Source organism: Rhinopithecus bieti, unplaced genomic scaffold (genome assembly GCF_001698545.2).
Source record: "Rhinopithecus bieti isolate Rb0 unplaced genomic scaffold, ASM169854v2 scaffold_17962, whole genome shotgun sequence".
NCBI classification, from domain to species: domain Eukaryota; kingdom Metazoa; phylum Chordata; class Mammalia; order Primates; family Cercopithecidae; genus Rhinopithecus; species Rhinopithecus bieti.
In genome coordinates, this window is record NW_016809457.1 from 870,914 (window position 1) to 898,863 (window position 27,950).

Sequence of the window (27,950 nt, forward strand, 5' to 3'; positions counted from 1 at the left end):
TTTCCTACGCGGCCTCCGTGCAATTGGTTGGTTCGCGGATGGCGGGACGACGCGATTGGCCAGTCGCTCACAAGCCCCGTGCCCTGGTTGGCCCAAGACAGCGCGGAAGCGGGGAGTTAAAGAGTCTGTGCCTGACCCGGAGCTGGCTTGGTCCCCGGGAGCTCCCTGGAGTCGGTATTGGGGGCTTCGTTTTGTACGCAGCGGTAGGTACGTTTTTTGTGGTCCCTGACCTTTCCTCCTGTCTGAATGGAGAAGCTTCTTTTCCCAGCTCCTGACTTGCCTGCCCGCTGGCCCCTGGTGAATGGGAGCAGTCGGAGCAGGTGTGGAAGAGAGGGGCACCAGAAAGAGTGGCCACATAGGGTTGGGGGCGACGCCTCCTCGGCGCTCCGTCCGAGGAAGCCGGCTGCATCTCAACCTTCCAGAAGTAGACTCTTCTCCACCCCACCCCACCAAGTTGTAGCCTCCTTTGATTGGAAGTAATGTAGAGTCGCTTTCTATCCCGGGAGGGGTGAGGGGGAGGTCTTGGCGAAAGGAGGATTTTTGGAGGAAAGGGGACTCAAGGCAGTTAATTTCCTAGCCCCTGTCAATCATACTTCTCTGGCTAGGACTCATGTGCAAGAAAGGCACAAGCTTCCGCATCTCTTACCTGCTTGCTACAAAGAATTGTTTAGTAGCAACTGTAGTTGGATGGGGTATCCGAAGAATGTTCATAGTGTTGAGACGTGAGATGATGAATTTAAAAAAAAATTGTAGCTGTAAGTCCTTTAGTTGAGAAGAGATCTGTGCCTGTTGTAACCTTTAGATCTGATTTCATATTTGATTGCTGCGTATAAGCCACTTCACTTCTCTGAGCTTGTTAATTCTTTCACAAAATAATATCACTAATAACTTACTGCTATAGCTTTCAAGGTTATTTCGAGGATCAGTTGAGAACATATATATGTGATACTTTTTTCGTAAGCTGTATCATAGCCCCAAGAGTGTTAGGTTTTGAGTTGTTTTTGTGACACATTTGTCGAATACATTTTAATAGGTAACATTAATATCTATGGGACTTTGTAATTTTAACATATGTACTCTTGATTTCTCTTTAGTTTTCTCTCTGTGCTATGGGAGATGTCAAGGAATCAAAAATGCAAATAACACCAGAAACTCCAGGAAGCATCCCTGTTTTAAATCCTTTTGAAAGTCCTAGTGATTATTCTAATCTCCATGAACAAACTCTCGCCAGTCCTTCTGTTTTTAAATCAACAAAATTACCAGTAAGTTATTCCTGACTAGTGTTTACAACTAATTTTAAATGTAAATAATTACAAATAATTTTAAATGTAAACATCTGTCTTTACAAGGTAAGGAGGAAATACATGATGGAGCATATATAACTGCAATGTACTTTTTAAAATTGTAGTGTTCATTATAATCTAGTGATTAGGTTAATAAGTTAGCTAGAAGATTTTTTTTTTTTAAGTTCAAGAACAACATATGTTAGCTTCCTGCAGTTGTGGGTGTAGCTACATTCTGTGGTTAATGATATAGCTGCTAATACATTAGAGAAGAAGCTGCATCATCTAATATTCTGTTCTCACTTATCTGGCAAACATTATTTGAGTGTTGCTATGTGTCAGATACAATGCTAAGCAGGGATTACACTGTGAACAAGTTAGGATCATTAGGCACAAATCCTTAAGGAGGTTATACTCCAATGTAGGAGTCACAAACTTTCTGTTAGGGGCCAGACAGTAAATATTTAAGCTTTACAGATCATTTGATCTCTGTCACAACTACTCACTTCTGTCTTGTATCACAAAAGCAGCCATAGGCAATGTGTAAAGAGATAAATGTTACTCTTCCAATGCAGCTTTATTTACGGACACATTTGAATTTCATATAATTTTCACATGTCACAAGATTTTTTTTTTTGTTTTTTTCCCCAACCATTTAAAACTGTCAAAATAATTCTTAGTTTGCAATCTATTATAAAAGAAAACTAACCCCTATTTTAATGTGTTAGACTAGACTATTACTCGTCTAATACTAGACGAGCAATATCAGGACAGTGTGATAGGTGATTAGTGCTTAGCACAATAGTAATATGAAGGAAAAGTGTTTTTCAGGATATTAGAAAAGGCTTCATCACTTTATCTTTTTTTTTTTTTTTGGTAGAGATGGGATTTCACCATGTTGGCCAGGCTGATCTTGAACTCCTGGCCTCATGTGATCCACCCACCTCAGCCTCCCAAAGTGCTGGGATTATAGGCATGAGCCACCGTGCCCTGGTCACTTTATCTATTTTACTGTTACTTGCTACACGGGATAAGTTCTTTTGACCTTGGATCTTTCAACCTACCAAGTTACTTAGAAAAACTGCAAATAGGGTGGCTGTTTCTGCTACACTTTCATATAGGTTTTACAATGAGCAGGTATGTACTAGTGGAAGGTCGAGCAGTTTATATTGAGTCATTTCATCAATCTGACCTTATGATTTCTAATTGAATCATATTAAAATTTATCTCTTGGTCTTACTAACAATAAATAATAGATTTACGGCAGCTTAATTCTCAAAGTTGGAATGTATGGCATCTTGCGTTTTTAGGACTGAATTTGCCTAGAATATATTTCTAATTACAGATTAGGATTTGGATAAACCTTTGATTCAGTTGGATGGTTGAGTACAGAAAGGCAGCACTGGTTGCCATTCATAATTATTTTAAGAATCAACTATGTTATGAGCTTTTGCAGCCATCTCCAAAGTGACTAAGGACTTTAATTCCAGTTCCTTCTTAGTGAAAGTAAAGACTTTTGATAACTGTAAGAGATTTTTACTTTTACATGGGCTTAATGTATCACACTGATGAGTCTTAATTATGAAAGTTTTATATCTTTATTACTCTGTTGTGATTTTTTCTAGTATTATGTAATTCCAACCCAGGTGGAATATTTTGTTATTTTAAAAGACATACAGACTGGGCGCTGTGGCTCATGCTGTAATCCCAGCACTACCAAGGTGGGCTGATGACTTGAAGTCAGCAGTTTGAGACCAGCCTGGCCAACATGGTGAAACCCTGTCTCTACCAAAAATTAGCTGGGCATGGTGGTAGGTGCCTGTAATCGCAGCTACTCAGGAGGTTGAGGCAGGAGAATTGCTTGAACACGGGAGGTGGAGGTTACAGTGAGCTGAGATTACACCATTGCACTCCAACCCGGGTGACAGAACAAGACTCTATCTTACAAAAAGAGAAGAGAGAGATACAATTAAGTCAGTTAATCTAATATGATATGATTACCCTTTGCCATTTAATTTCATGGTAAAGTCAAATTTTAAAATACAAGCTTTAAAATATTTTTGTATTATAAACACATTGGTTAGCATTTTGATGAACTATTTTAGTTTGCCTTTACTCATAAGCTCACTTTCTTTTGTTAAGACTCCAGGGAAATTTAGATGGTCTATTGATCAACTAGCTGTAATAAATCCTGTAGAAATAGACCCAGAAGATATTCATCGTCAAGCTTTATACTTAAGTCATTCTCGGTAAGTTTTCCTTTCTTGCACTTAAGTGTAATAACACTCTCAAGTGAAGAGAGGTAGGAAATTCTAAATGTTGAGTATTTTTCTATGTAAAGATAACAGGGAGAAAAAATTTTGATGCAGATTTCTCCTATCTAAAAGAATGAGTTCAAAGAACTACATTCAGAAAGATTTTCTTGCCAACAGTTCCAGATCTGGGTAGATACCTTTTTCTTTTACAGGTTACCTTTTCCCTCTGCTACTGAGGGGACAGCTCTATACCCCTAGCACTCAGTAAAGAGAAGAGCATTTTGAAATTTGCACTTTTCTACATGGTTGTGGCTTCTGCCATTAACTTGTTTTAGTTTGTCTTTTTGATGGTTTGGGGTGAAGCAAAATGCTGTTTCATTTTTATCTATGTTTGGGGAAACCTAAAATCCCCTTAAAGAGTTAAGTAGGCTTTGAGTGGAAGGGTATCCATTAGCAACAGAGTGGTTTTTAGATATCATCCAACTGTAACAATTCACTTGGAATCTGAATTACATTTTCTAGAATTCTGCATATCACCCAGTGCAGTCTTACTTGTCACTGTGTTGTTTAGGTTTCAAGGCACTAACGTACTGCAGATTTAGTTTTTTATTACAAAGTGTAAGGTCATATTATTCATTTGTAGTTTTAGGGACTCTTGTTTATATGTCTTATAGTCTGATTTTTTAATATTTGAAAAAAATCAAATACATGGTATGACCAGATTTTAATTTGCTGTCGTAAGGTAGACACGTTGTTAGTCCAAAACAAAGGATAATCCTTTTCCTTTTGACTTAAGAATTCAGTCACACAAAGTTGCACACATATTGAGATGTTCTGGTGAATACTTACTGGCTTTTCTCCTCCATCTTTTTGCTTGGTAACATGATGACCATTCATTCATAAAATTAATATCCATCCAGAGTGTTAATAGGAAGGGAACAGAATGAGGATAAAGCATGAAAGAATTTTAACTTCAATTTAAATAATACCTTTGAGGCTGGATGTGGTGGCTCACATCTGTAATCCCAGCACTTTGGGAGGCTGAGGCAGGCAGATAACTTGAGGTCAGGAGTTCAAGACCAGCCTGGCCAACATGATGAAACCCCATCTCTACTAAACATACAAAAACATTTAGCTGGGCGCAGTGGTACACACCTAGTCCCAGCTACTCGGGAGACTGAGGCAGGCGAATTGCTTGAACCCGGGAGGAAAAGGTTGCAGTGAGCTGAGATTGTGCCATTGCACTCTAGCCTGGGGGACAGAGCAAGACTCCATCTCAAAAAAAATAAAATAAATAAATAAATAAATAATACCTTTGAAAGAGAGAGTGAGACTATCTAAAAGCAAATGAGTCACAGTTAGTGACTAATTTTTTGTTTCACATGAACTTAATTATGCTTAATTATTTTGTCTCATTTTTTCAGTATATTGAATGATGGACAATTATTATATTCATCAGTCAAGAGATACTGAGTGCTGTGAGGGACTGTAAGAAACACTGAAGAAGTGCAGGATGTTAAGAGTTAAGAGTCAAAAATATAATTAGAACAAAGTTGTAACACAATGCTTCTGTACTTACTACTAAATGATATTGTCTGCAAAGGTTTATAAAGATAATCTTGGTGCCTTGTAGTACATAGATTTATTATATAGAAGAAGGGAAAAGAGTGGGAAAATATTCTAATTTAATTTAATTTCATTTATTAATATAATTCAATGAATGGTTATGGCTTCTACCAAGGATAGTCAATGTATTCCTAACAGAGCATCTTGTTTCATCCTTAGAAACAGGCAGTGTCTTTCAGTATCTCTTCTTACATATTAGCCCTCTACTTCAATTCTTCCCATCCTATTCATGCCACCATCCACACAGAAAATTATAACTGTAAAGCATACCAGTGTAAGCAGGTGAGTCTTGGCCACGTAGGTGACCAGTCCTGAGGTCCCCTCTCCTTTGCCACCCTGCAAAGGCTCAACATTCAGGCCACACCTGTACCCATATGCATCATACTGGTGTTCAGTGGTATGCTGGTCAGGGTGCTCTCCCCTGTATGGCTTCTTAGAATCCTCTTTGATCTGACTCTAGAATATTTGGCCACAGTGATTTTTTTTTCCAGCAATCACCTGAGTATTTCAGGTTCTCAAAGTCCCTCTGAGGAAGTAGCAAAAGGTTTCTGAATGCAGTAATCCTAGTTCAGAGCTTACTTGCTATTTGCTAGGCTTATTATGTGCTGCCATTTTGACCTGGTTAAGACCATGACAAGATCAAGAGAACCAATGATAAGATGAAGAGCCATTTTGTTATCCTCAAAATGGCTACTGTTCAAGCTGGGATGTGTGGGTTTATACTGTAGTTTATTTTCTCATAATTCTCCCACTTGAAAAATCTACTTAATATCTGAAATGTGTACATTCTCATATGAGCTTTATTAAGCCATGAGCAAGTTTATATGTGAAAAAAAAATTCACACCCTGGAATACTGTGTAGCCACAAAAAAGAATGAGATCGTGTCCTTTGCATGGACATGGATGCAGCTAGAGGCCATTATTCTAGCAAACTAACACAGGAACAGAAAACCAAACACCTCATGTTCTCACTTAGAAGTGGGAGCTAAATGATGAGAGCATGTGGACATATAGAGGGGAACAGTACACACTGGGGCTTGTGGAGGGTGGAGGGTGGGAGGAGGGAGATCAGGAAAAATAACTGATGGATTCTAGGCTTAATACCTGGGTGATGAAATAATCTGTACAACAAACCCCCATGACATAAGTTTACCTGTATGACAAACCTGTATTTGTACCCCTGAACTTAAAAGTTAAAGAAAAAATTCTGAGACAAAATAATTGTAAATTATTTAAAAAAATGTCTTACCAATTTATTGATGGAAGGCAAGCATTCTTTCCTGTAATAGAATAAAAAAGTGGTCCTAGAAGGCTAACTGCTGAGTCCTTGGCAAGTATATGCTTTGTGCTTGGGACCCGAAATTTTATATTAAATCTTGTAGCTGAGAAGTTTATGTTGCAGTAATTGCAGATTGTATCAAAGTGAAAAAAAGAATTCATTTGGAAAAAATGTTATATTGTCAATGTTTTATTTCAGATTTAATATTTTTGACTGTTTAGAACTGTGATAAATTTTATTTATCCTCATCTATTTTACAGTAAAAGTTGATTCTAAAATTATTGCCATGATAAACTTGTTATAATTGAAGAGAAAAAATGTGGACAATTTTTAGACGTATGTTGAATTAAATACTTCTTAATTTGTATTAAGGGACAAAGTTTATCAAATTTATATTTTTAAAAGCAATTTAATATCAATGTAAGTCTTTTGAAATAAAAGATCATTCCATTCAAACTTTGAATGGAAAAGAGGGATGTAAGCCGAATAGCTAACTGCTGAATTTCAGAATACTGCCATTTACTAAATGTTACAAGATACCACCAGTATTTATTGTAAAGTGAGCTTAACATTTGCCAGTTTGCAGTGGAGGGACATTATTTCTTTGAAAGGTTATTATTTTAAATGTTCATAAGCTTAAGTAATAGCATGGTTATTTTTCTTCTTTATCTTTGTATAGAATAGATAAAGATGTGGAAGACAAAAGACAAAAAGCCATTGAAGAGGTAACTTAAACTGTTACTGATCATTAAACCAGTTAAGCATCAATTCTGCATGTACATCACTTCTTTTAGGAAGATGTTCTTCAAATCCTTCACTGTCCCATCTCCCCACAAAGCCCTTCACAGTCCCAACTATATAAAGCACCCTTCTGTACTGTCCTAAGACCTATAGTTTCCAGCTGTCCCAGTACCTTGCATAGTACTTGTATACTATTGTAGTGATCAGTTTAGTGTTTCTCTCCCCTAGATGCAATCTTTTTTGGCCAATACTGTACTTCATCCTTTCATTCTCAGGACCTAGCACAATCTGTCTTCCTTGTGCCTTCAAAATATTGATTAGCACAAACTTTGTTTCAAGTTGGAGTTTACGTAGAGGAAGTTGAATATTCTCAGGCCTTCGGAGTCTAGATTGGCATTGGGAATGGCTTTATCTTTTTTTGTTAATACTTTGGATTTTTAAGATATTCATGAAATAAAATCTCTTACTGTTAAGCAGGAAAGGTATGTCATAATGTAGGCTTTTAAAAAAATAGAAATAAGTTTTTTGCTTTTTTTCTGTCTGTTGAACTGCCTCTCTTAGGATCTAAATAAGGGTTATTCTTATTATTATCTTTTGTTTTTGAGATGGAGTTTCACTCTTGTTGCCCAGGCTGGAGTGCAATGGCGTGATCTCGGTTCACTGCAACCTCTGCCTCCCAGGCTCAAGTGATTCTCCTGCCTCAGTCTCCCGAGTAGCTGGGATTACAGGCATGCACCACCACACCTGGCTAATTTTGTATTTTTAGTAGAGGCGGGGTTTCTCCATCTTGGTCGGGCTGGTCTCAAAATCCCAACCTCAGATGATTTGCCTGCCTTGGCCTCCCAAAGTGCTGGGATTACAGGCGTGAGCCACCATGCCTGGCCCAGCATCTAAGGAAGGGTTATTTACCTAGTTCTTTCCTCAGAAAGTCTTTATGTGATGGCAGCATTTCTGATTTTTCCTTTTCCGCCCCTCTAGCCCCCTCAACCCTCCTCTATTCCTTAGCCATACTTGGCTCTTCTGTACCCCAAAAGACTGTTTTCTCCTGCCAAACATTACCTACTTATTTATCTAGTAACTGCACAGTTTTCATTCTGACTCAATCACTTGGTTCTTCCCCACCTGAATATTCTCAGTCTCTCAAAATTTCCAACATTAGAAAAATGCTTTCTTTAAGAATCCTTAATTTTAAAGGGAAACCCAGCAGGTAAACTTAAGAAAATGTGTTTCTTTTCAATATATATTTTTGAAAATAGAATAAACATATGCTTATAGTAAAACAAAAGAAAAAATATAAAAGCCTCCTGTTAACCCATCCCACTTTGTGAAGGTAATGACTATAACATTTCTTATATATACTTTCAGATTAATTTTGTGTATTTAATAGCATATGTCCTTAAAATATTTTTGACAAATAGCATTATCATTCTGATACTATTATCATTCTCATACTGCATCGTCCTTTTTTTGCTTCATGATTTTTCTTAGAAATTTTGATAACCAGCGTATACAGATTTTTACATTCTCTTAGCAACAGCATAGTAACCTAGCCCCTATTGACAGATGTTTAAATTGTGTTTATTATTTTTCTGTCACAAATAATGCTGCAGTGATTTGAATATATATCTTTATATTCTTGAAATGGACTTAGTAAGTCAGAGGCTTTGTGAATTTTCAGTTTCGGTAGATTTTACCGTATTACCTCCTAAAAGGTTATACCACTTTATACTCCTGATTACAGTGTGATGCTGCTCGATTTTCCGTATCTCCAATATTGATTATTATCAGAGTTCTTAATTTATTCTACTCTTATTACTTTAAAAAAGACCTTTTTTGTGTTTGTATTTCTTTACTTTTGAGTTAACTTATACATCACTTTGTAAGTTTATCTGTCCTTTAATTTTTTTTCTGGTAATTGTCTTTGTCTGCCCCGGTCCACCATGTTTTTTTTTTTTTTTTTTTTTTTAATCTTTTCGTCATAGATTCATGGGTAATTTAGTTAAGAAAATTGGCTCTTTGTCATATGTGTAGCAAAATATGAAGAAAATGTGTTTGCTTACTTGCAAAACCTAGGGAAGGGAAAATACTGTGTTAGAAATGAAAGAGGAAAGAAAAGTATCCAAATGCTCTATCTCCATTTGAATATACTGGCCAGTAGTGTGCTGGTAAATGTTTAACAACTGGCTCTGTGGTCATGGAAGGAGTATGATTTATAGCGATTGCTGCTATCCGTAGTGTAAGTACTCCAACCATGGCCAATTTCAAGCTACTGATGTGACATCACTGAATGGAAAAGGAAGAATAGTGTGGCACACCATTATATTTAGGAATTCCACCATACAGCTACAAAAGACATTATTAACCTCAAGAGCATAGATGTTGATAAATGTATAAAATAATTAGCAAGTGGTGAGTTTTGAATATTTGTTACCTTTATTTTTAATATATTTAATTGAAAGTTTACATAATTTTATCTTTAATATTGGTTTTAACAACTGGTGCACAGAATTCTTGCAAATTTAATAATCAGATCTTGAGAGCCAGAACAAACAAGCCAGCTTCAGTGCCACCATTCATACTGGCCTACTTGCATATGTCTGTCTTAATATATTCCTTCCCTTTTCATCCTTTTTTTTGTAACCCCATCAAAAAAACCTGGGAAAGAAATTTAAAATACTTTGTCTATGATTAATCCTCTTAGTTTAGTTCGCAAGTTTCAAATTTAACTGGTTGATTTGAAATATTAAGATTCTTCTTTTTATATACTTTAAATTTCTTCCATTTTCCCTTTGGTCATTTGTGCTTTTAAGTATTAAAATTTTTGCATACAATTATAAAGTTAGTATATAACATATTTAATAGTTATTTGGAAAAACACAGGTACTTTCTCACATTTTGGGTGGAATTTATACCTAATTGTATGACTTTAATTTTCCTAGTTTTTCACTAAAGATGTCATCGTACCCTCTCCTTGGACTGATCATGAAGGGAAACAGCTTTCACAGTATCATTCCAATAAATGTGAGTGTACTAAAATGATATGAATAAAATCAAAGTACCAGTATATCTGCTTTGTAAGGAGCTTGCTTTAAAATTCTGGATAATATAGAATTTAACTCCATTTAGGGTTAGAATTAAAAATTTGACTAAAATTTGTTGAATTTTTTTTTTAGCTGTTCTATTCTGAATTTAACTTTTCTTCATGACTATTGTGAATGTCAGTTATAATGATGGTTATAGAGAATCCATAGATGAAGAAATAGTTGGTATTGAATATAGAGATGAGTTGTTAATGACTTTAGCAGTATTTTGAAGGTTAGTATTTTAAATAAAACCCTAAATTGTGTTGCCTTTTGCTAATTTGCTGATTTCTTATAAAGGTAAAGAAAGGATGAAGACTTAATATGACTTCTGGGACAGTGTGTTATTGCTGAGTATTTGCAAAATCACTAAGGAAATTAAAGGGAAACCTGTAAGCTATCAAATATCTTTCTACCTCTAGGCAATGGTTGTCATATATTTGTTCTCACTGCTCTTCGAGTTCTGAGGCAGTATTCAGGCATCACTTGTATATATGCATCCCTCATCACAGTGGAATTACACTGCCTATTGTAGTACACCTTAATTATGCTCTCAGTATAAGAGGGAATATTTGTTCCATTCTTTGTCAAAAAACACAGCATAATAATACAACAATAATAGGTAAGTTGGGTTAGTACTTTCTCTATGCCTGGACAGTGCTAAGTGCTTTCAGTAATTTCTTATAACTCATATGAACTAGGTGCAGTTATTGGCCCCATTTTATAGATAAGAAAACCTAGTTTTAGAAAGGTGAGAGCATTTGTCCAGGGTTACAGAGATGATAAAAGTGAGAAAACCTGGATTCAAAATTGGGCATTCTCATCAGATACTGTATTCTTAGCCATTATGAATTAATGGTAGCATGCAGTAGTAGATGGAAATCTGGATTGTAAAACTTCCCACTTTTATAAACCAAAGAGGTGACCTTGATCAAATTATTCAATCTCTTTGTACCTCAGTCTTTTATTTGTGAAATAAAAGGATTGAACTAGAGTTGTCCGTTTTCATCCCTCCTAGCTCTAAAATGTGTGTGTCCAAGGTGACATTCTCATAGATACTAGTTTTTCACCCCCAGATTCTTTACTACTGGATTTTTTCAACAGATGAATCAACCTTCTTAAGTGATTTTTTAAATAACATTTTGTATTCCAAATATCCTGTTTTAGTTCAAGTGATGCAGGATCTGGAAGATGCTAAAAATACTTTAGACTCTTCGAAACCTAATCAAGCCCACAATAATAGTGCAGTGGTTAATAGGATAGGCTGCAGAGCTGTGCTGTTTACTGTGTTGTTGGGAGACAATTCTCCATAGGCCTCACATTTCTGTACACCTTTCATGGAGCGGCATGGACAGGTTCTGTCCGAACTATCTTTTCAAGGGTGTTTGTCTCGTGAACATCCTTGGAAGGCAGAGATACTGTGTCCCACCAGGGCAGAGGGTAAGTTTGTTTTGCTGTCCAGTATAATAAAGATGATGTCTCCCTCTGGAGCAGATTTGTTTGCAGTCTTTTATAAAAGAATGGCGCCTGTAGTCCCAGCTACTCGGGAGGCTGAGGCAGGAGAATGGCCTAAACCCAGGAGGCGGAGCTTGCAATGAGCTGAGATCCGGCCACTGCACTCCAGCCTGGGCACGAGACTCCGTCTCAAAAAAAAAAAAAAAAAAAAAAAAAAAAGGGATTTCCTAAGCTTGGGGTTCCTTAGCTATGGTGAAAACCCACTGTGTGTCCACCAGCCACCTGGGTATTTTAATTTAGAATCTTTTAAGAGAGCACTCCTCCCATGATTAGGAGAGACACAAGATGGAAATAAAAATTTTATTACTTACAAGTCCTAGGGGTACACAGCATGCCTGAACACCACACATGGAGGTCAGGGAGAGAGAGAAAGGGACCCATGAGCCAACGCCTTTATTGGGTCCAGGGCATTATCCAAACAGTGTTTTAGTTGGTGGGTTTAAAGCAAGCAGTCTTGCATTGAGGAGGTCACACAGTGACTGAGAGGTAGTCACTGTGGCATGTCTGTGTAGTCCATGTGAGGTATGAGGGTCGGGGGGTCAGTCAGGTAGACCATATGTAGCTGTCCCGTAGGGAGGTGGTTAGCAGGAGAAGTTTATATAAGGCGGATATCTGGATCAACCACATTGAGGTATAGAACTGGAAACTGTGTCAGGGGTGAATGAGCCCTGCTTTTTATATGAGACAGTCCAACTTGTATGCACAATACAAGAATTCACTGCACTGGGCTGTTTCATGTCACCTTCTTGGCACTTGTGGGCAAAGGGAATTAATAGGAACGTTAAGTTCATGCTGCCTGCTGTGCTGAAAATAATGAAGTCCTTTGTCTTTGCCCCCCAGAAGCCTCATGTCTGTAGCCAGCACCAATGGAACTTTGACATGTTCACCTGTTAGTTGGCAAGTTGGGTAGAATCTTAGACCCTTCATAGTTCTTGACAGTTGTGGCCACGTGTGACTATTTAAATTTAAAGTTAAATTTAAAAATGGAGTTCCCCATTCACAATATTCACATTTCAGGTGCTCAGTAGCCATGTGGATATCGAGTAGTATACATAGAGAACATTTCCATCGTCCCAGAAAACGTTCTATTGGGTGCTACTTTAGGGCCAAGGTTGGCAGCCCTTAACTGTAAAGGACTCAATAATAAATACTTAAGCCTTTACTGACCACACAATTTCTATTGGAACCACTCCACTCTACTTTTGTACCACAGAAGCAGTCACTGACAATATGTAAATGAATGTAAGTGTGTACTGGTAAAACCGTATTTACAAAAATAGGTGAAAGGCCAGATTTGCACCGTGAAGCATAGTTTCCTGACCCTTACTGTAGTGTAATATTATCTATGTTTGAATTGTACCCAGAAAAGCTCACTAGCTGTGTGACTTTAGGTGAGTTACTTAGCTTTTCTGTGCCTCAGTTTCCTTATCTATAAAGTAATGGTTACTGTGGTGCCTCTAAGATCATGTACCTAGCACATGGTTAAGTGTTTGGTTATTTACCTAAAGATTAAGAAAGGAAATGATGAATGAGGGGAAAAGTGGTTTTGTTTATACATGTTAGCTTGTGCTGGTAGCATTTACTATTATTAGTATTTATGCAGCAAGGTGCTTCAGTGCATATCCTCGTGTTTTTTTTTTATGGACTTGAGTGAGAATTTCCCTGGGATATATATGTAGGTAGAAGATTTCTGAGTTACAGGATATATCTTTACCTAATCTGACTACATAGTATTAGAGTGCTCTCTAGAATATCTGCATAGTCTGCATAGCCCCAGTCCCTAGGGTTCCTGTGTCCCAGCATCCCTGCCTGCCCTTGGCATTATCCAGCTTTTACATCTTTGCCTTTCCTATAGGTTATTTGACATTCTAAATGATTGTTTCAGTTTTCCTTCTGTCTTCATAGACTAATGACCTTTTAAATTTCATAGAAAATGTCTATTTGTATTTCATTGATATGTTTCAGTTGGAGTTGTTAACCTTTTTTTTTTCCTGTTAATTTCTAAGATACCGTATATATTGCGGTTATATTGGTCTTAAACATTTCAAATGTTATCTCCCATTCTGTCATATGTATATTAATGTTTGTTCTTGATATCCTGGGTTGCACAGAAATTCTTATTTTGGTGCAATCAAATCCATCGATTTTTTTTCCTCATTTGATTGTGGTCTTAAATTTGTCTAAGCCTTACTAGGGGAAACAACCAAAACACTTGGAATAGAGTTGAAAAGTGATATGATAATGTTGCTGTAGGTGGCTTTCTGGTCTGAAGAGGGCAAGGAAGGCATGCTGACAGAAGATAAAATTTAAGCTGAGATTTGAGTTAGACTCTTGGAATGCAGGGGAGAAAAGGCAGGGAGGAGAGAGCATACATAAGATAATACCTAGAGATGAGAGAGATACCTGTTTCTTGCTTGTTTGTTTTAGGTACTCAAATAATATTTAGTTAGATGGCAACCATGCTAAAGAAATAGACATGGTTTCGAAGGGCTTTGTAAGCCATTGAAGCGTTTAGATTTTATCCTAAAGACTATTGCAGGGTTTTAGGCAGAGAGAGTATCGATTGCATCTGTCTTGTAGAAGGTCACTCTGCATGCGGTGACAAAGTCATCTGCATCCAAAATTTTCTTTACCCGTTTTGATAGTATTTAACAGGGAACTTTAACTTATTCAGCAACCCACTTACCCATTTTAAAATTTAGGATTGTTAGGTTACTGTACTCTATTTTGTTGTTTTATTTTAGAATTCCTGAGTTCTTTCTGGTTTGGGGGGGGGGGGGCGGTTGTTTGGTCCCCTTGCCTTTTCTTCCTTTTATCTTGCTTATATTAGTCTTTTTTTGACATGGTTTTAGTTTTGAGTTTTTTTAATCTGGAGATTTTTCACCTTATAAAACTTTAGAGTTAAAATAATTTGCACCTATATTTTTAACTCTTGCTGTGAAAGAAACTGTATGGTTTTATGGATGAAATTTCAGGTTTTGTCCAAATAATCTGGCATTTTAATCTGTTGAGGACATTGAGGATAGATAAAAGGTATCCCTGACCTTTTAAGGTTGACATCATGAAGAGTAACCATCATTTCCCTAAAAAAAAATATTACTTTGGGATTCATCAGTCCTATGATTGCATATATATCCAAAGGAACTGAAATTAGTATTTCAAAGAGATATCTGCACTCTCATATTTATTGCTGCTTCATTAATCACAACAGCCAAGATACTGAATCAACTTGTGTCCATCAACAGATGAATGGATTTTTTTAAATGTATATATACACATATATATGTGTGTGTGTATATATACACACACAAACAGTGGAATACTATTCAGCCTTATAAAAGGAAATTTTGTCATTTGTGACAACATATATGAATCTAGAGGGCATTATGCTAAGTGAAAAAAGCCAGGCACAGAAAGTCAAATACTGAATGATTTCATTTATATGTAGAATCTAAAAAAGTCAGACTCTTAGAAGTAGAGAATAGAGTGGTGGTTACCAGACAGTAGGGAGGAGGGGTCATGGGGGAGATGTTGGTCAAAGGGTACAAAGTTTCAGTTAGACAGGAGGAATAAGTTCTGGTGATCTGTTGGCACAGGCAGGTAACTATAGCTGATAATGAGGTGTCATATATTTCAAAATTGCTGAAACTGGATTTTAATTGTTCCCACTACAAAGAAATGAAAAATGTTTGAGGCAATGGATATGTTAATTAGCCTGATTTTCTCTTGTCACAGTGTACACATGTATTGAAACATCACATTGTACCCCATAAATATATACAATTATTTAAAGAAAAATGTAAAAAAACTATTGCTTGGTGCCTCCTTATTTGCTGTGGGAATCCTTTAGTTTTATCCTTGTATTCCCTCAAAGGTAAAAAAATAATAGAAACATGCCAAAATATATATGCAGATTTTTTTAAATGTTGCAAAGTAAGTTCCCACTTTCTTAATTTTTTACTCTGGAAAAGTAATGCTAAAGCAAATGAAGAGTATAAAATGTAGGATTTTCACTTAAAATGTCTTACAGGCACTAACGTAAATAGTGACTCTCCAATTGGAAACAAGCTGACCATTCATTCTGAGAAAAGCAATGGTGAGTATGAATACAATTTGAAAAGAAGTATGTTCCATATTAAGCTAAATTGGATTCTAAACCCAGTTCAGGTTGTAACACTTTACTCTGGAATTGAAATTGTTTCCTTTTTTTTATTTTTTAATTTATTTTTATTTTTTTGAGACAGGGTCTTACTCTATCACCCTGGCTGGAGTGCAGTGGTACAATCAAGAGCTCACTGCAACCTTGACCTCCCGAGCTCCAGTGATCCTCCCACCTCAGCCTCCTCAGTAGCTAGGACTACAGGCGCCCACCACCACACCTGGCTAATTTTTGTATTTTTTGTAGGAGACAGCGTTTTGCCATGTTGCCCAGGCTGGTCTCAAACTCCTGGGCTCAAGTGATCCACCTGCTTTGGCTCCCCGAAGTGTTAGAATTACAGGCGTGAGCCAGCAAGCCTGGCCTGTTTGGATTTTTTGAATGAGCTGCATAATAACCATATGAGAGCTGACCTTTACAAACAAGTATAGTAGAAGAGGTGCATCCAGCCGTGTTTTAGAAATGGCTGTAGTGTTTTGTTTTCTTGTTCAAAGCATGTGAATTGATTTCTGGTCTTGGAAAGCATTCTTTTGAAAATTGGTTAATGTGAGAAATCTCCCCCCAAATATAGGCTGGCTTCCTTTTCAAGTGCCAGTACCAGAGCCAGGAGTTAACTTTTACTATTAACACGTTTACACTAGTGGCAGAGAATGTGGGAAACCACTTCTAGAAAGGTGTGGCAGGGTGTGTAAAAGAATGCAGAAATGGAATAATTCCATGTGGCTTGAACATCACGGGGAGATGGTTGGGCAGCACATGCTGAATTGCATATCATATACTTCCATTGATTTATCCCATGTTTGAATTTATTTATTTATTTGCTTATTTCCAGCTGCTTGTCAGACATTGCTGTCTCTTCCTGTGGATTTTAATTTAGAAAATATATTAGGTAAATACTGTATTTGTTTAAACCTTTAATAACTTGAACCAAAGGTTTCGTTTGGCTGGCTTTTTGTAAATGGTAACATGGGAAATATGTGGCAGTACCTCTTTCTAAAGAAGTGGGGAAAATGTCCTGAAATTTCTCTTTTTCTTGAACATGGTTTGAATTAGCCTTATTATCATAATGAACTTTATTACTATAGACAGAAACTATAAACATTTGATTGGTATTATACTCACAATGTAGCACTTAAAAACTAAGGAATAATTTAAGATGTAAAACATCACATATGCAATTAAACTCCCTCTTTTGGGGAAAAAATTCAAACATGAAGTGCATGCTGGCTTCTTAAAAGTTGAGTAACAGAAGTATAATTGCTCTTTAAAATGACTGGCTTTGCCTTTTCTCCTATTATTAAATATAGGTGACTATTTTAGAGCTGATGAATTTGCAGATCAATCTCCTGGAAACCTCAGTTCTTCATCCCTCAGAAGAAAGCTGTTTTTAGATGGGAACGGAAGCATCTCTGACTCCTTACCTTCAGCTTCTCCCAGAAGTCCTCATAGTGGTGTTCAAACATCACTTGAGATGTTTTATTCAATAGATTTGTCTCCTGTAAAGTGTAGGAGCCCCTTGCAGACACCAAGTTCGGTGAGAAGTATACTAAAAAGCAGTTGGCTAATTTGCTGTCAAGCTTGTCCAACCCACATTATTTTGTTGTTGTTCTATCTTAGGCTTTCCGCAGCCTGAAGCCATGGTTTTTGGTTTCTGTCTCTAGTAATAAGTGGAAAAGAGGGAAGAGGAAGGGCCTTTACTGGCCCAACCAGAAACAGAAACTAAGAACTCATGACTATATTCTCTCCCCTGGACACCCCTGTGAGATGTAGTTGGACCGAGCTGCCCAGATTGCTTTCAGAAGGAGGGATGGTTGTCTTTTGAGTATTATGCTTCACAGAAACTAACTCTAGTTCATATGTTATCATTAGTCATAGGGATGTTTCAGGTCAGACTCTCCAATTTTTTATTTAGATGTGTACAGGATGACTGGATTTATCATGAGTCTCAAGGAAATTCAGCATAGGTTATTTACTAACGTATATGAGACTTACAGTATATTACAACTGGCTTGGCATTAACAGAGTAAATTATTTAAACGTTTTTCACAGATGGCTGTTTAGTGTGAAACTTAATGGTTTGTTCAAATACAATGTGTTTATATTTTGACTAACATATTCAATACTATTTCAGAATCTTTGTAGCAATCTTCTTAGTTGTCCTTGTTGCAAGGTGTCTTTTGGTGGTTCTTGTGAACTCTTCCTAGTTTATAAGTGTGTTTTGAAGACCGTGATAAATAGCATGCAGCATAAGAGTTAAGGAAGAGAACCGTACACATTTATTTACTACTTACTTTTATTACAGGGGCAGTTTTCTTCTAGCCCTATTCAGGCTAGTGCAAAAAAATACAGCTTGGGAAGCATAACTAGTCCTTCACCTGTTTCTTCACCCACTTTCTCACCAATTGAATTTCAGATAGGAAAGACCCCACTCTCAGGTATGTCTCATAATAAAATACCTAGTTAAAAGTTTTATACTATCAATATTTGTTATTAGAGAGATTCTTTTAATTTGTCGTAATGATAGAGCTCAAAAGATCACTAACCTTCTAACATTTAGAAACTTTGAATTTTAAATAAAAGAACAATTTACCTTCAAAGGCTGGACTTCTCAACCAATTTCTACTGTAGTGTTAAATACGGTTACTTTAATTAGCAATATTTACATCAAACACTATCAAAAGAAATATAGCAATTTTAGAGACAAGTTGGTTTCGTATGCCTTCTGACGTGTAGGTTTAGACTTTGGTAATATTCACATTTTGTATAGGTATATTTGATTAACGTTTTTAATGTAAATATGATTTACACATCTCTTTGCAATACATGAATTTCTCTTTGAAAAAATTATAGCACTTTTGAAAACTAGTCACAGTTTTAAAACTTCTTAGTACAAAAAATTGGAAAAGTGAAAACTCTTTTGCTAGTCTTTGTGTATATATGCATATACACATACGGTTACATACATGTATATACATGTATATAGATGGTTCTAGATCCTGCTGTTTTCACAAAGCATTCTATGAGTATTTTCATAGGTTGTTCAAGTCATTTGTAATTGTCTCAAAGCACAACTTTGAATTGCTATACATTTCATATGAATGCATCATTTGTTTTCAACCACTGATAAACATTTAAATTTTTCTAAGTTTTCTTTATCACAAAACTAATATCCTTATGTATACATGATATTATACATGTTGATATCCTTAGATTAAGGGTGAATGTTTTTAAGGCTTTTGATGAATCTTGCCAAATTTTCCTCATAAAAGTTTGTACCAATTGAAATTTTCATCAGTGGTTTGTAAGAAAGTCATTTCTTCCCAGCGAGAATCACTGGTATGATTTTTGATGTTTACGAATTTGGCATATTACAAAAGATCTCTGACTGCTTTAAATTTTGTATTTTTGGTCACTAATGACATTAAGCTCGTCCCAAATATTGATTGTCATTTATGGTTTTTAGGGGGAATTGTTAGTTCTAACCAATGTTACTATTAAATGAATGACCTTTGCTTTAACTTTCATATTTTTATTATTTTATGTGGCTGAACACTTTTCATTTGCATGTTTACCATTGGAAAGGTTGTTTATGTGCTTCTGTCCATTTTTAAAACTTTTGTTTTATTAAGCTAATTAAGTTACAAAAGTATTAAAAGTTTTAAAGCATTTTATCATTCTGATTATCATTGTTAGGCTCTTTATTGTTGCAGATATTTTCCAGTTTTTTGTTTGTTTTTTCGTGTTGCTTATGGCATTTTACATAAACACATGTATTTTCACATTTTTCATTTGCCAGGTACAGCTGTTAAGTTGTAGGTTTCAGCTGATTTGCTAGGGATTTTCCTTGTATATGAACAATTTTAGTACAATAGCAATATACTCATAAGCAAATAATTCTCAGTGAGTAAAATAATTTAATTAAAAAAGAGAAAGTGACCAGATGAGATGGCTCACACCTGTAATCCCAGCACTTTGGGAGGCTGAAGCCAGTGAATTGCTTGAGCCCAGGAGTTCAAGACAAGCCTGGGCAACATGGTGAAACCCCATCTCTACAAAAAGAAAACAAAACAGAAATTAGTCAGGCATGGTGGAACGCCTGTAGTTCCAGCTAACTTGGGTGTGAGGTGGGAGGATCACCTCAGAGTGAGCCTGGGCGACAGAGTGAGACCATATCCAAAAAAAAAAAAAAAAAAAAAAAGTGCCAAAGAAATTATTTTTTAAGAGCCTCATCCTGCTTATTAAGACACATCCATTTGTGCTATTGTTTTTGACGTCAGAATTTCACTTTGGTAAACAACACAACTGTTAGAGAAATAGTTTTTCCTGGCATGAAACATGATTACCATTTAGTACTGACTTTTCCATTTTCATGTTTTTATGACATGATTTTTTTCCCTTCCCACCTTTCAGAACAACGGAAGTTTACTGTACATTCTCCTGATGCTTCATCTGGAACAAATTCTAATGGGATTACTAATCCGTGTATCAGAAGTCCTTATATAGATGGCTGCTCACCAATTAAAAATTGGTCTCCTATGAGACTTGAGATGTATAGAGGTAGTACTCAGTATCGGACCTCACTGATCCAGATACCTTTTACTCTTGAGACTCAAGGTGAAGATGAGGAAGATAAAGAGAATATTCCTTCCACAGATGTCTCATCACCAGCCATGGATGCTGCGGGAATACACCTACAGCAGTTTAGTAGTGAGGCTTCTACACATGGTACACATTTGGTTGTGACTGCCATGTCTGTTACACAAAATCAGTCCAGTGCTTCCGAGAAAGAATTAGCACTGTTGCAGGATGTTGAAAGGGAGAAAGACAATAACACTGTGGATATGGTGGATCCTATAGAGATAGCAGATGAGAACACTTGGATTAAGGAGCCGGTTGATAATGGCAGTTTACCCATGACTGATTTTGTGAGTGGCATTGCCTTCAGTATTGAAAACTCTCATATGTGCATGTCACCTCTTGCTGAAAGCAGTGTCATTCCTTGTGAAAGCAGTAACATTCAGGTAAGGTATTTAGTATTCTATGGCCCCTTCCTCACCGCCTTGGTGTTCTTTATCCTTTCTTTTCTAAGATTATAGTGTAAGAAAGATAATGGATTAAACATGAGGACTATTATATAATATTTTTTTAAAATATCAATACCAAGTGATAGGAGAAGAGTAAATTTATTTTAATTATGACTGATAAGTCACATTTTATATTCACATTAACTGATATTTATACGGAGTAGGAACAGATGATGGCAGAAAAGGAATTAGCCTGCTCTAGAGAAATCATTCCTGCTAGCATCAGGCAGAATTCATCACTGTTTTACGTGGATCCAGTCCCCCAAAACATGCAAGGTCTGGTATAGTATTTGTATTCTAAAACTAAAATCATTTTTGTTTTTCCTTTATGTGATTTAGGGGGGGTAAACAGAGTTTAGACCCCCTTTTTGGGGGGGGGGTTTGAGATGGGGTCTCACTCTGTCACCCAGGCTGGAGTGCAGTGGTGTGATCTTGGCTCAGTGTAACCTCCACCTTCTGGGTTCAAGCAATTCTCCTGCCTCAGCCACCTGAGTAGTTGGGATTACAGGCGTGAGCCACCGTGCCCGACCTTAAGAGTTTTTTTATGTATGCATTTTTGTACCTTTCTTTTAGAAATGTGATTTTTAGCAACATTTTTCATGAAATTATACATTTTCAATTTTGCAATGTCTCCAACAACTGGAAAACCTGATTCATTTGACAGATATGTATACTTCATAATCAGCACTTTGGAAAGGCATTTGTTCCATTCATTGTTGTGTTCTTTGAGCTGAGAATTTTGAAGGAACTTCAAAATTCAGAAGGGGATAGCAATAACATCTAACACTGATGTAGCATTACTATATGCCAAGTCCTCTTCTGAGACCTTTAAATGTTTTAATTTGTTGAATCTTTACAGCACTCCTGTGAGGTATGTGTACTATTATCCCTGTTTTACAGATGAGGAAACTGAGGTCAGAGAAGTTAAGTAAATTACCTAAAGTTTCTATACAAGTAGTAAGAAGAAGAGCTGAGATTTGATCCTGGCAGTCTGGCTTTAGAGTCCATGTTCTTTAATCCAAAAGTTAATACTGACTCATAATAATAGCTAATACTCACATGGTATTTTGATATACCAGGCATTCTTCTAACTACTTTATTAATTCATTTAATTCTCACACTAACCCTTTAAGGCTTTGGTGTTGTCAGTTTTGGCATGCTGAAGTTAAAACTCTGGGAAGGATTCTAAATGACCCAAACTTAAATATAGTATTTTGCTCATATTTTTATGCTTCTGTTGCCTATCCTGACTTATAGCTTCATTGCTCAAAAAAGATTATACTAGAATCACTTTTACAGATTTTTGCTTCTCTGAAGTTGGTTTCATAAATAGAAAAAAGCACATACAGGCTTAAAAGTATATGCCTTAAAGGCATTGTTTGCTTCTTTTACTCTGCCTTTCTCTCTCTCGCTCTCTCTCTCTTTTAGCAGAGCATTTATAGAGGAATTACAAAAATACTTTTGTTGAAATACACCTTAATCATCATCCAGTCCAACTAACCTTTGGAAACTGTGGGTAGCATATTCTCCCATAATTGTCACTACTAACTTGTCAAACAATCTATACTTGATTACACTTGCAGGGATATTCCATTCATATTTTAACTTCTCTTACTAGATAATAGATATCGTCATCTGTCAAATGGTGATCTGTTTTATAATTGAGGGAACTGAGGCATGCAAGAGGGGGTAGAATCTGAGCCCTGATAGGAGTACCCACAGTAACTCCTCCATGTTTAAAGGCCAGGGTGCCAAGATGGGTGTGGGTGCAAATGTATTTAGTTGAGGGGCAAGCACAGCATTAAAGAACATGGGCTTCGGAAACCATAGTGGCAGATTTCAGTTTATAGCCCAGCTCCGTTAGCTTTATAAATCCCAGAAAGTGACAGTTTCTTTCAGCTTGTTTACTCTTCTTTAAATGGGGATAATAATAGGATTACAGGATATTAGCATGATCATTGTGATTAATATAATAGTAAACAGTGCCTGAACACTGTTGGTGGGAATATGAATTAGTACAACTATTATGGAAGTTCCTCAAAAAACTAAAAATAGAACTACCATGTGATCTAGCAATCCCACTAGTAGGTATATATCCAAAGGAAAGGAAATCAGTATGTCAAAGAGATACCTGCACTCCAGTGTTTATTGCTGCACTATTCATAATAGCCAGACTATGGAATCAACCTAAGTGTCCATTAATAGGTGAATGGATAAAGAAAATGTGGTATATATACACAATGGAATACTACTCAGCCATAAAAAAGAATGAAATCCTTACATTTGCAGCAACACGGATGAACTGGAGGACATTAAGTGAAATAAGCCAGGCACAGAAAGATAAATACCACATGTTCTCACTTCCATATGAGGAAGCTAAAAAGGTTGATTTCATAGAAGAGTGTAGAATAGTGGTGGGTAGTAGAGGATGAGAAGGGTAGGGGGAGCAGGGATAGGGAGAGGTTGGTTAATGGATACAAAAGTACAGCTTGATAGGAGTACATTCTAGTGTTCTATAATACTACAGGGTGAGTGTAATTAACAATTTATCGTATATTTTCAAATAGCTTGAAGAGCAGATTTTGAAAGTTCCCAACACAATGATAAATGTTTGAGTTAATGGATATGCCAATTACCCCAATTTGATCATTACACATTGTAAACATATCAAACTATCATGTACATCATAAATGTGTGTAATTGTGTGTCAGTTTAAAATAATAATGAAAGCAAAAACATAAGTAGTAATGGGAGGCAAGGTCCTCTGGTCACAAACAAGGGGGACTGAGAATGATGAGAGAAGGGCTGAAGTGCTGGGCCCAGATGTCAAGGAATGTTATCACAGGGCACAACTGTTGCTAATTAAATGTTTTAAAAGACAATAACGTCTGATTTATGTGGTAGAAAAATAAATTTAGTAACAAAGTGCATGTTAGATGACTGACATAGAGACACCATTTAAAGGCACCATTGCCCAACTGGAAGGTAAAGTTTGCAATGAGAACCAAGTTTGAATTTGAGTTCTTTTATTTCCAGGCTGTGGGATCTTAAGGCAAGATTTACATAGCAGTGAATAGAACACGACTTCTTAATTTGTATCCCCTCATCTTTCTTAGCTATAAAGTGAGATTGATGCCTACCTTGATGCCTGTGGGGGATAACAAGGTATCTGTTGCCTGGTTGGTACATATTAGGCACTGACATTGGCAGAAGTCTAGATGAGAGACAGTGAAGTCAGCCACCATCTCAACTTGGCTCCCATCGATCCTGCTCTTCCCATATTGTGGGACAAACTCCCTACATGCTTTACTTACTTCTGCTGTACTAATGAGTAACTTTTCCTTCCATATATATCCAGTTACATGTTAGTATTGCATTATAAGCCAGCTATTTGGCAGTGATGAATATTAGAAGGAAGAACTATCGGCAGAATCTCTGGGAGCAATCTGACATTTATGTTTTTGATCAAGTAGCTATTGAATGATAGCAGAACAAGGCTTTCCCCAAAAAATGTTACACATCACAAGACTTTTGTTCTAATGGAACATGACCTCCAGTAGTAAGCAGGTATGTGTCCAGCCCTGAAAACTGGGAACATTTTTCCAGGATTATAACTGATAGACTGCATTTTCTCGGCTAGTCTGTACCTTTGTGAGGGAAACAAAATGATAGTCAGCTTTGTCCTTCCCTCTGATCCTAACTTGCAGGGAGGGCTTAAATGCAAAGTGATTCCCTTGTGGATTGCTTTCTTTGGTGCTCAGCATTATACAGGTAAATGGAGTGTTGTGCAGTGAACAGAACCTGGACTGAGGTCTCACGTCTTCATCACCTCATCACTGGATGACACTGTGAAAGTTAACCTTTCTAAGCCTTAATTTCCTTCTCTAGTAAAGTAATAGGGTTGTTGAAAGGAGAAAAAAATATTAAATATATACAGATAGTGCCTGGCCTTTTTAGCGACACTCAATAAGTGTTATATATACCAAGCTGGAAATTGGCTAGAATCTTTTTTGCTCTTTTGCACTGAAAAAGTATATCTTAGGATGCTACAATTTTATTAATATGAAAACTGAACTAACATCTAGAGCCATTATATATGTGGCATTATTGTGAACAGCTAGGTGTGAATATAGTATAACCTTTTTAAAGGCAGCATGCCTTTTTGGTAGACTTTAGAGCTGTGTCCAAGCCATTTAGAGACAAGCCTGGAAAATGCCTTGGAAGGTGAAGTTAGTTGTGATACTACTCATTGTGGTCTACTAGGTATGATCACAAAGTAACAGGAAAGCATTTTGTCAGTAGACTATTCACTGATTCTTAAGGAAGTTACAAGATACATTTCATTGGAAGGAATTATAAAATGACTACAATAATCAGTACTATGCAGAACTACCTTTTATAGTTGTGCATTACTTTTGAATTTTGTTCAACATGATCATGTTAGGATCGTTCAGATGTAGTGAGTGATAGTTTATAGTGGTTTACTTATTTAAATATTTGACTTTTAAGTTCCTCACAATATATTTTTTTCTTTTTTCTCCTGTCAGATGGATAGTGGCTATAATACGCAGAATTGTGGAAGCAATATTACGGATACAGTTGGGGCAGAAAGTTACTGCAAAGAAAGTGATGCACAAACCTGTGAAGTTGAGAGTATATCTCAAGCATTTAATATGAAGGTACAGAGAAAATAGAAAACCTAATATTGTTTAGATTAGAAATATAAAATAATTTCGATTATTAGACAATAGTACTATTGAGAAACTATATGAAATTTAAAACACTAAAAGGTAAAGCCTATTTTCTTGAAATCCAATAGTCTTGAAATATTTTGTTTATTCTGAATATAGTAACACAAGTATCTTACATACTACAAAGTGTGCAAAGGTAGCGTATATTTGATGAGGGCATTTACTGAACCCTCCAGATGGTTATATATTCCTACTTGAAGAAACTCATAATTTCAGGCACTAGTCAGGACAGTCTTTAATTTTATATTCCAATTTCTTTTGTATTTTATTTTTTTGTAGAGACACGGCCTACTGTGTTGCCCAGGCTGGTCTCAAACTCCTAGTGTCAAGCAGTCTTCCTGCCTCAGCCTCTCAAAGTGCTGGGATTATAGGCATGAGCCAACATGCACAGCCTTGTATGCCATTTCTTCTTTTTCTTTTTTTCTTTTTTTTTTTTTTGAGACAGGGTCTTACTCTAAGTCACCCAGGCTGGAGTGCAGTCGTAGAATCATAGATCACTGCAGCCTTGAACTGCTGGATTCAAGCAATCCTCCTGCCTCACCCTCCTGAGTAGCTAGAACTACAGGTGTGAACCACCTCACACTGCTATTGTATGGCAGTTTCTTATAAAATACTATAAATATCAGCAAAATGTGCAACCAAAGTTTGATAGGGAGGCCACCTTAGTTTTCCTTTCTATTGTATATAGTATGAGCAAATTGCCTTTCTGTTGTAAGTAGTATCAGAGAAGGTCTCTTCTAGTATTAACCTGAACAAAACCCATCCTGTTTCAGATGTAGTTATCTATCTAAACATAAGTAGAGATACATGGAGGATTTTTTAAAATTTTATTATTATTATTTTTTTGAGACGGGGTCTTATTCTGTCACCCAGGCTAGAGTGTAGTGGCATGACCACAGCTCACTCCCAGACTCAAGCAGTCTTATCACCTAAGCCTACCGAGTAGCTTGGGACTACAGGCATGTGCCACCACACCCAGCTTTTAAAAATTTTTTGTAGGGACAGGGTCTCACTATGTTGCCAGGGCTAGTCTCAAACTCCTGGGCTCATGCGATCCTCCCACCTTGGCCTCTCAAAGCATTGGAATTCTTTTTGATACAGAATATTGATTTATAAAATACTGTATCTTTACTGTACCTTCAGAGTTCAGCTAAAGAAATGTGCTTTTAGGTTTTAAAAACAGTTCCGGTAATTGCATCCTCGAGTGGTCCTACTTAAACTGAAAACAAGGTGTTGTCTTCTTTTTCACAGGAAGACCACACAACAGAGGTGTTGGATGAAAACAGCAAGTCCTTTTCAGTGCAGCAGTCCATAGAATAAGAATCAAAGACTAAGCGTTAAGAGTTCCTCACACTCCTGATCATGCCGGTCTGTCCACCAGGATCAATGTGATGGTGGAATTCCCGCGGCGGAAAACCAATTTACTTCAAGTAACCTTTTTCGTTCGCTTTTCCTCCTTAATGTGAAAAATCCAAGTGGCTTACTGGACATAGGAACATACAGAAATGATCTGGAACTTCAAGTTGCGAATTATAAATTTATTTTTTATCAATAAATATTTTTATACTTAACATTGAATGAGTGTGTTTTAACAACAAATTGCGACACTGAGCTGAGTGGCTCCTATCTGACAGGGTCAATCCGAACTACTTATTAAGCCCTTCCTGATAGGCACTGAATTTTAGCAGTTCTGGAGAACATGGTGAAACCTGTGTTATAAACTAGAAGGCACTATATAAATTTTCTACATCAAGACTTGAACATACAGATGAATTCATAACCCAGAAAATCTTAGATATAAAACTTAATCCGAAACGATACAACAACAAGCGAAATTCACAGGGTTTCCTGAAATTTATAGTCTTAAATCTGTTTCACACTCTGTGGGGAAAATTCTTAGATTCACTGTTAGAAATCAATGCTTGTAGTTACTACTCCTTAAATATGGTAAATACCCCAGAAAGGGTAGTACTAGCGACATCATCAAATGTATTGTTATCTATGGCAAATGTGTGTGCCCAGAATAAATGAAACCTCATGCCTAGGGTAGGGACATCCTTATCCCAGCTCAAACATGGAGTAGGCGATGTGGGAGAATAAGAACTGTGTGACAACAACCGAGAAAACAGTGGGCTTGGGGGAGAGGAGTTCCTGTAGGGCACAGGCTGGTGAAAGTAACA

At 36.7% G+C, this 27,950-nt stretch overlaps 1 protein-coding gene across 4 annotated transcripts; it reads left to right on the forward strand.

The window, feature by feature from the left end:
* Nucleotides 1-25: 25 nt before the first annotated feature.
* BORA (BORA aurora kinase A activator) lies at nucleotides 26-27,341 on the forward strand. 4 transcript variants are annotated; one of them, XM_017889433.1, is made up of 13 exons: nucleotides 26-203; nucleotides 1,095-1,262; nucleotides 3,426-3,532; nucleotides 7,123-7,168; nucleotides 10,124-10,205; nucleotides 15,810-15,875; nucleotides 16,768-16,824; nucleotides 17,243-17,469; nucleotides 18,238-18,370; nucleotides 20,346-20,956; nucleotides 25,567-25,698; nucleotides 26,397-26,402; nucleotides 27,026-27,085. In XM_017889433.1, exons 1-13 carry the CDS (start codon nucleotides 39-41, stop codon nucleotides 27,083-27,085), a joined length of 1,860 nt encoding a protein of 619 aa, XP_017744922.1. In that variant the 5' UTR covers nucleotides 26-38. The 4 variants fall into 4 exon arrangements, with proteins under 4 accessions (XP_017744922.1, XP_017744919.1, XP_017744920.1 ...); XM_017889430.1 differs by lacking the exon at nucleotides 26,397-26,402 and having other exon boundaries at nucleotides 27,022-27,341; XM_017889432.1 differs by lacking the exon at nucleotides 26,397-26,402 and having other exon boundaries at nucleotides 116-207; nucleotides 27,022-27,341.
* The last annotated feature ends 609 nt before the right edge of the window (nucleotides 27,342-27,950 follow it).

Excerpts from the sequence above, each read along its gene's own strand:
- BORA (XM_017889430.1), top strand. The coding sequence starts at position 39 with ATGGCGGGACGACGCGATTGGCCAGTCGCTCACAAGCCCCGTGCCCTG. Across the intron at positions 204-1,094 it reads GCTTCGTTTTGTACGCAGCG|TTTTCTCTCTGTGCTATGGG; the intron begins GTAGGTACGTTT and ends ATTTCTCTTTAG. Across the intron at positions 18,371-20,345 it reads AGGAAAGACCCCACTCTCAG|AACAACGGAAGTTTACTGTA; the intron begins GTATGTCTCATA and ends CCCACCTTTCAG.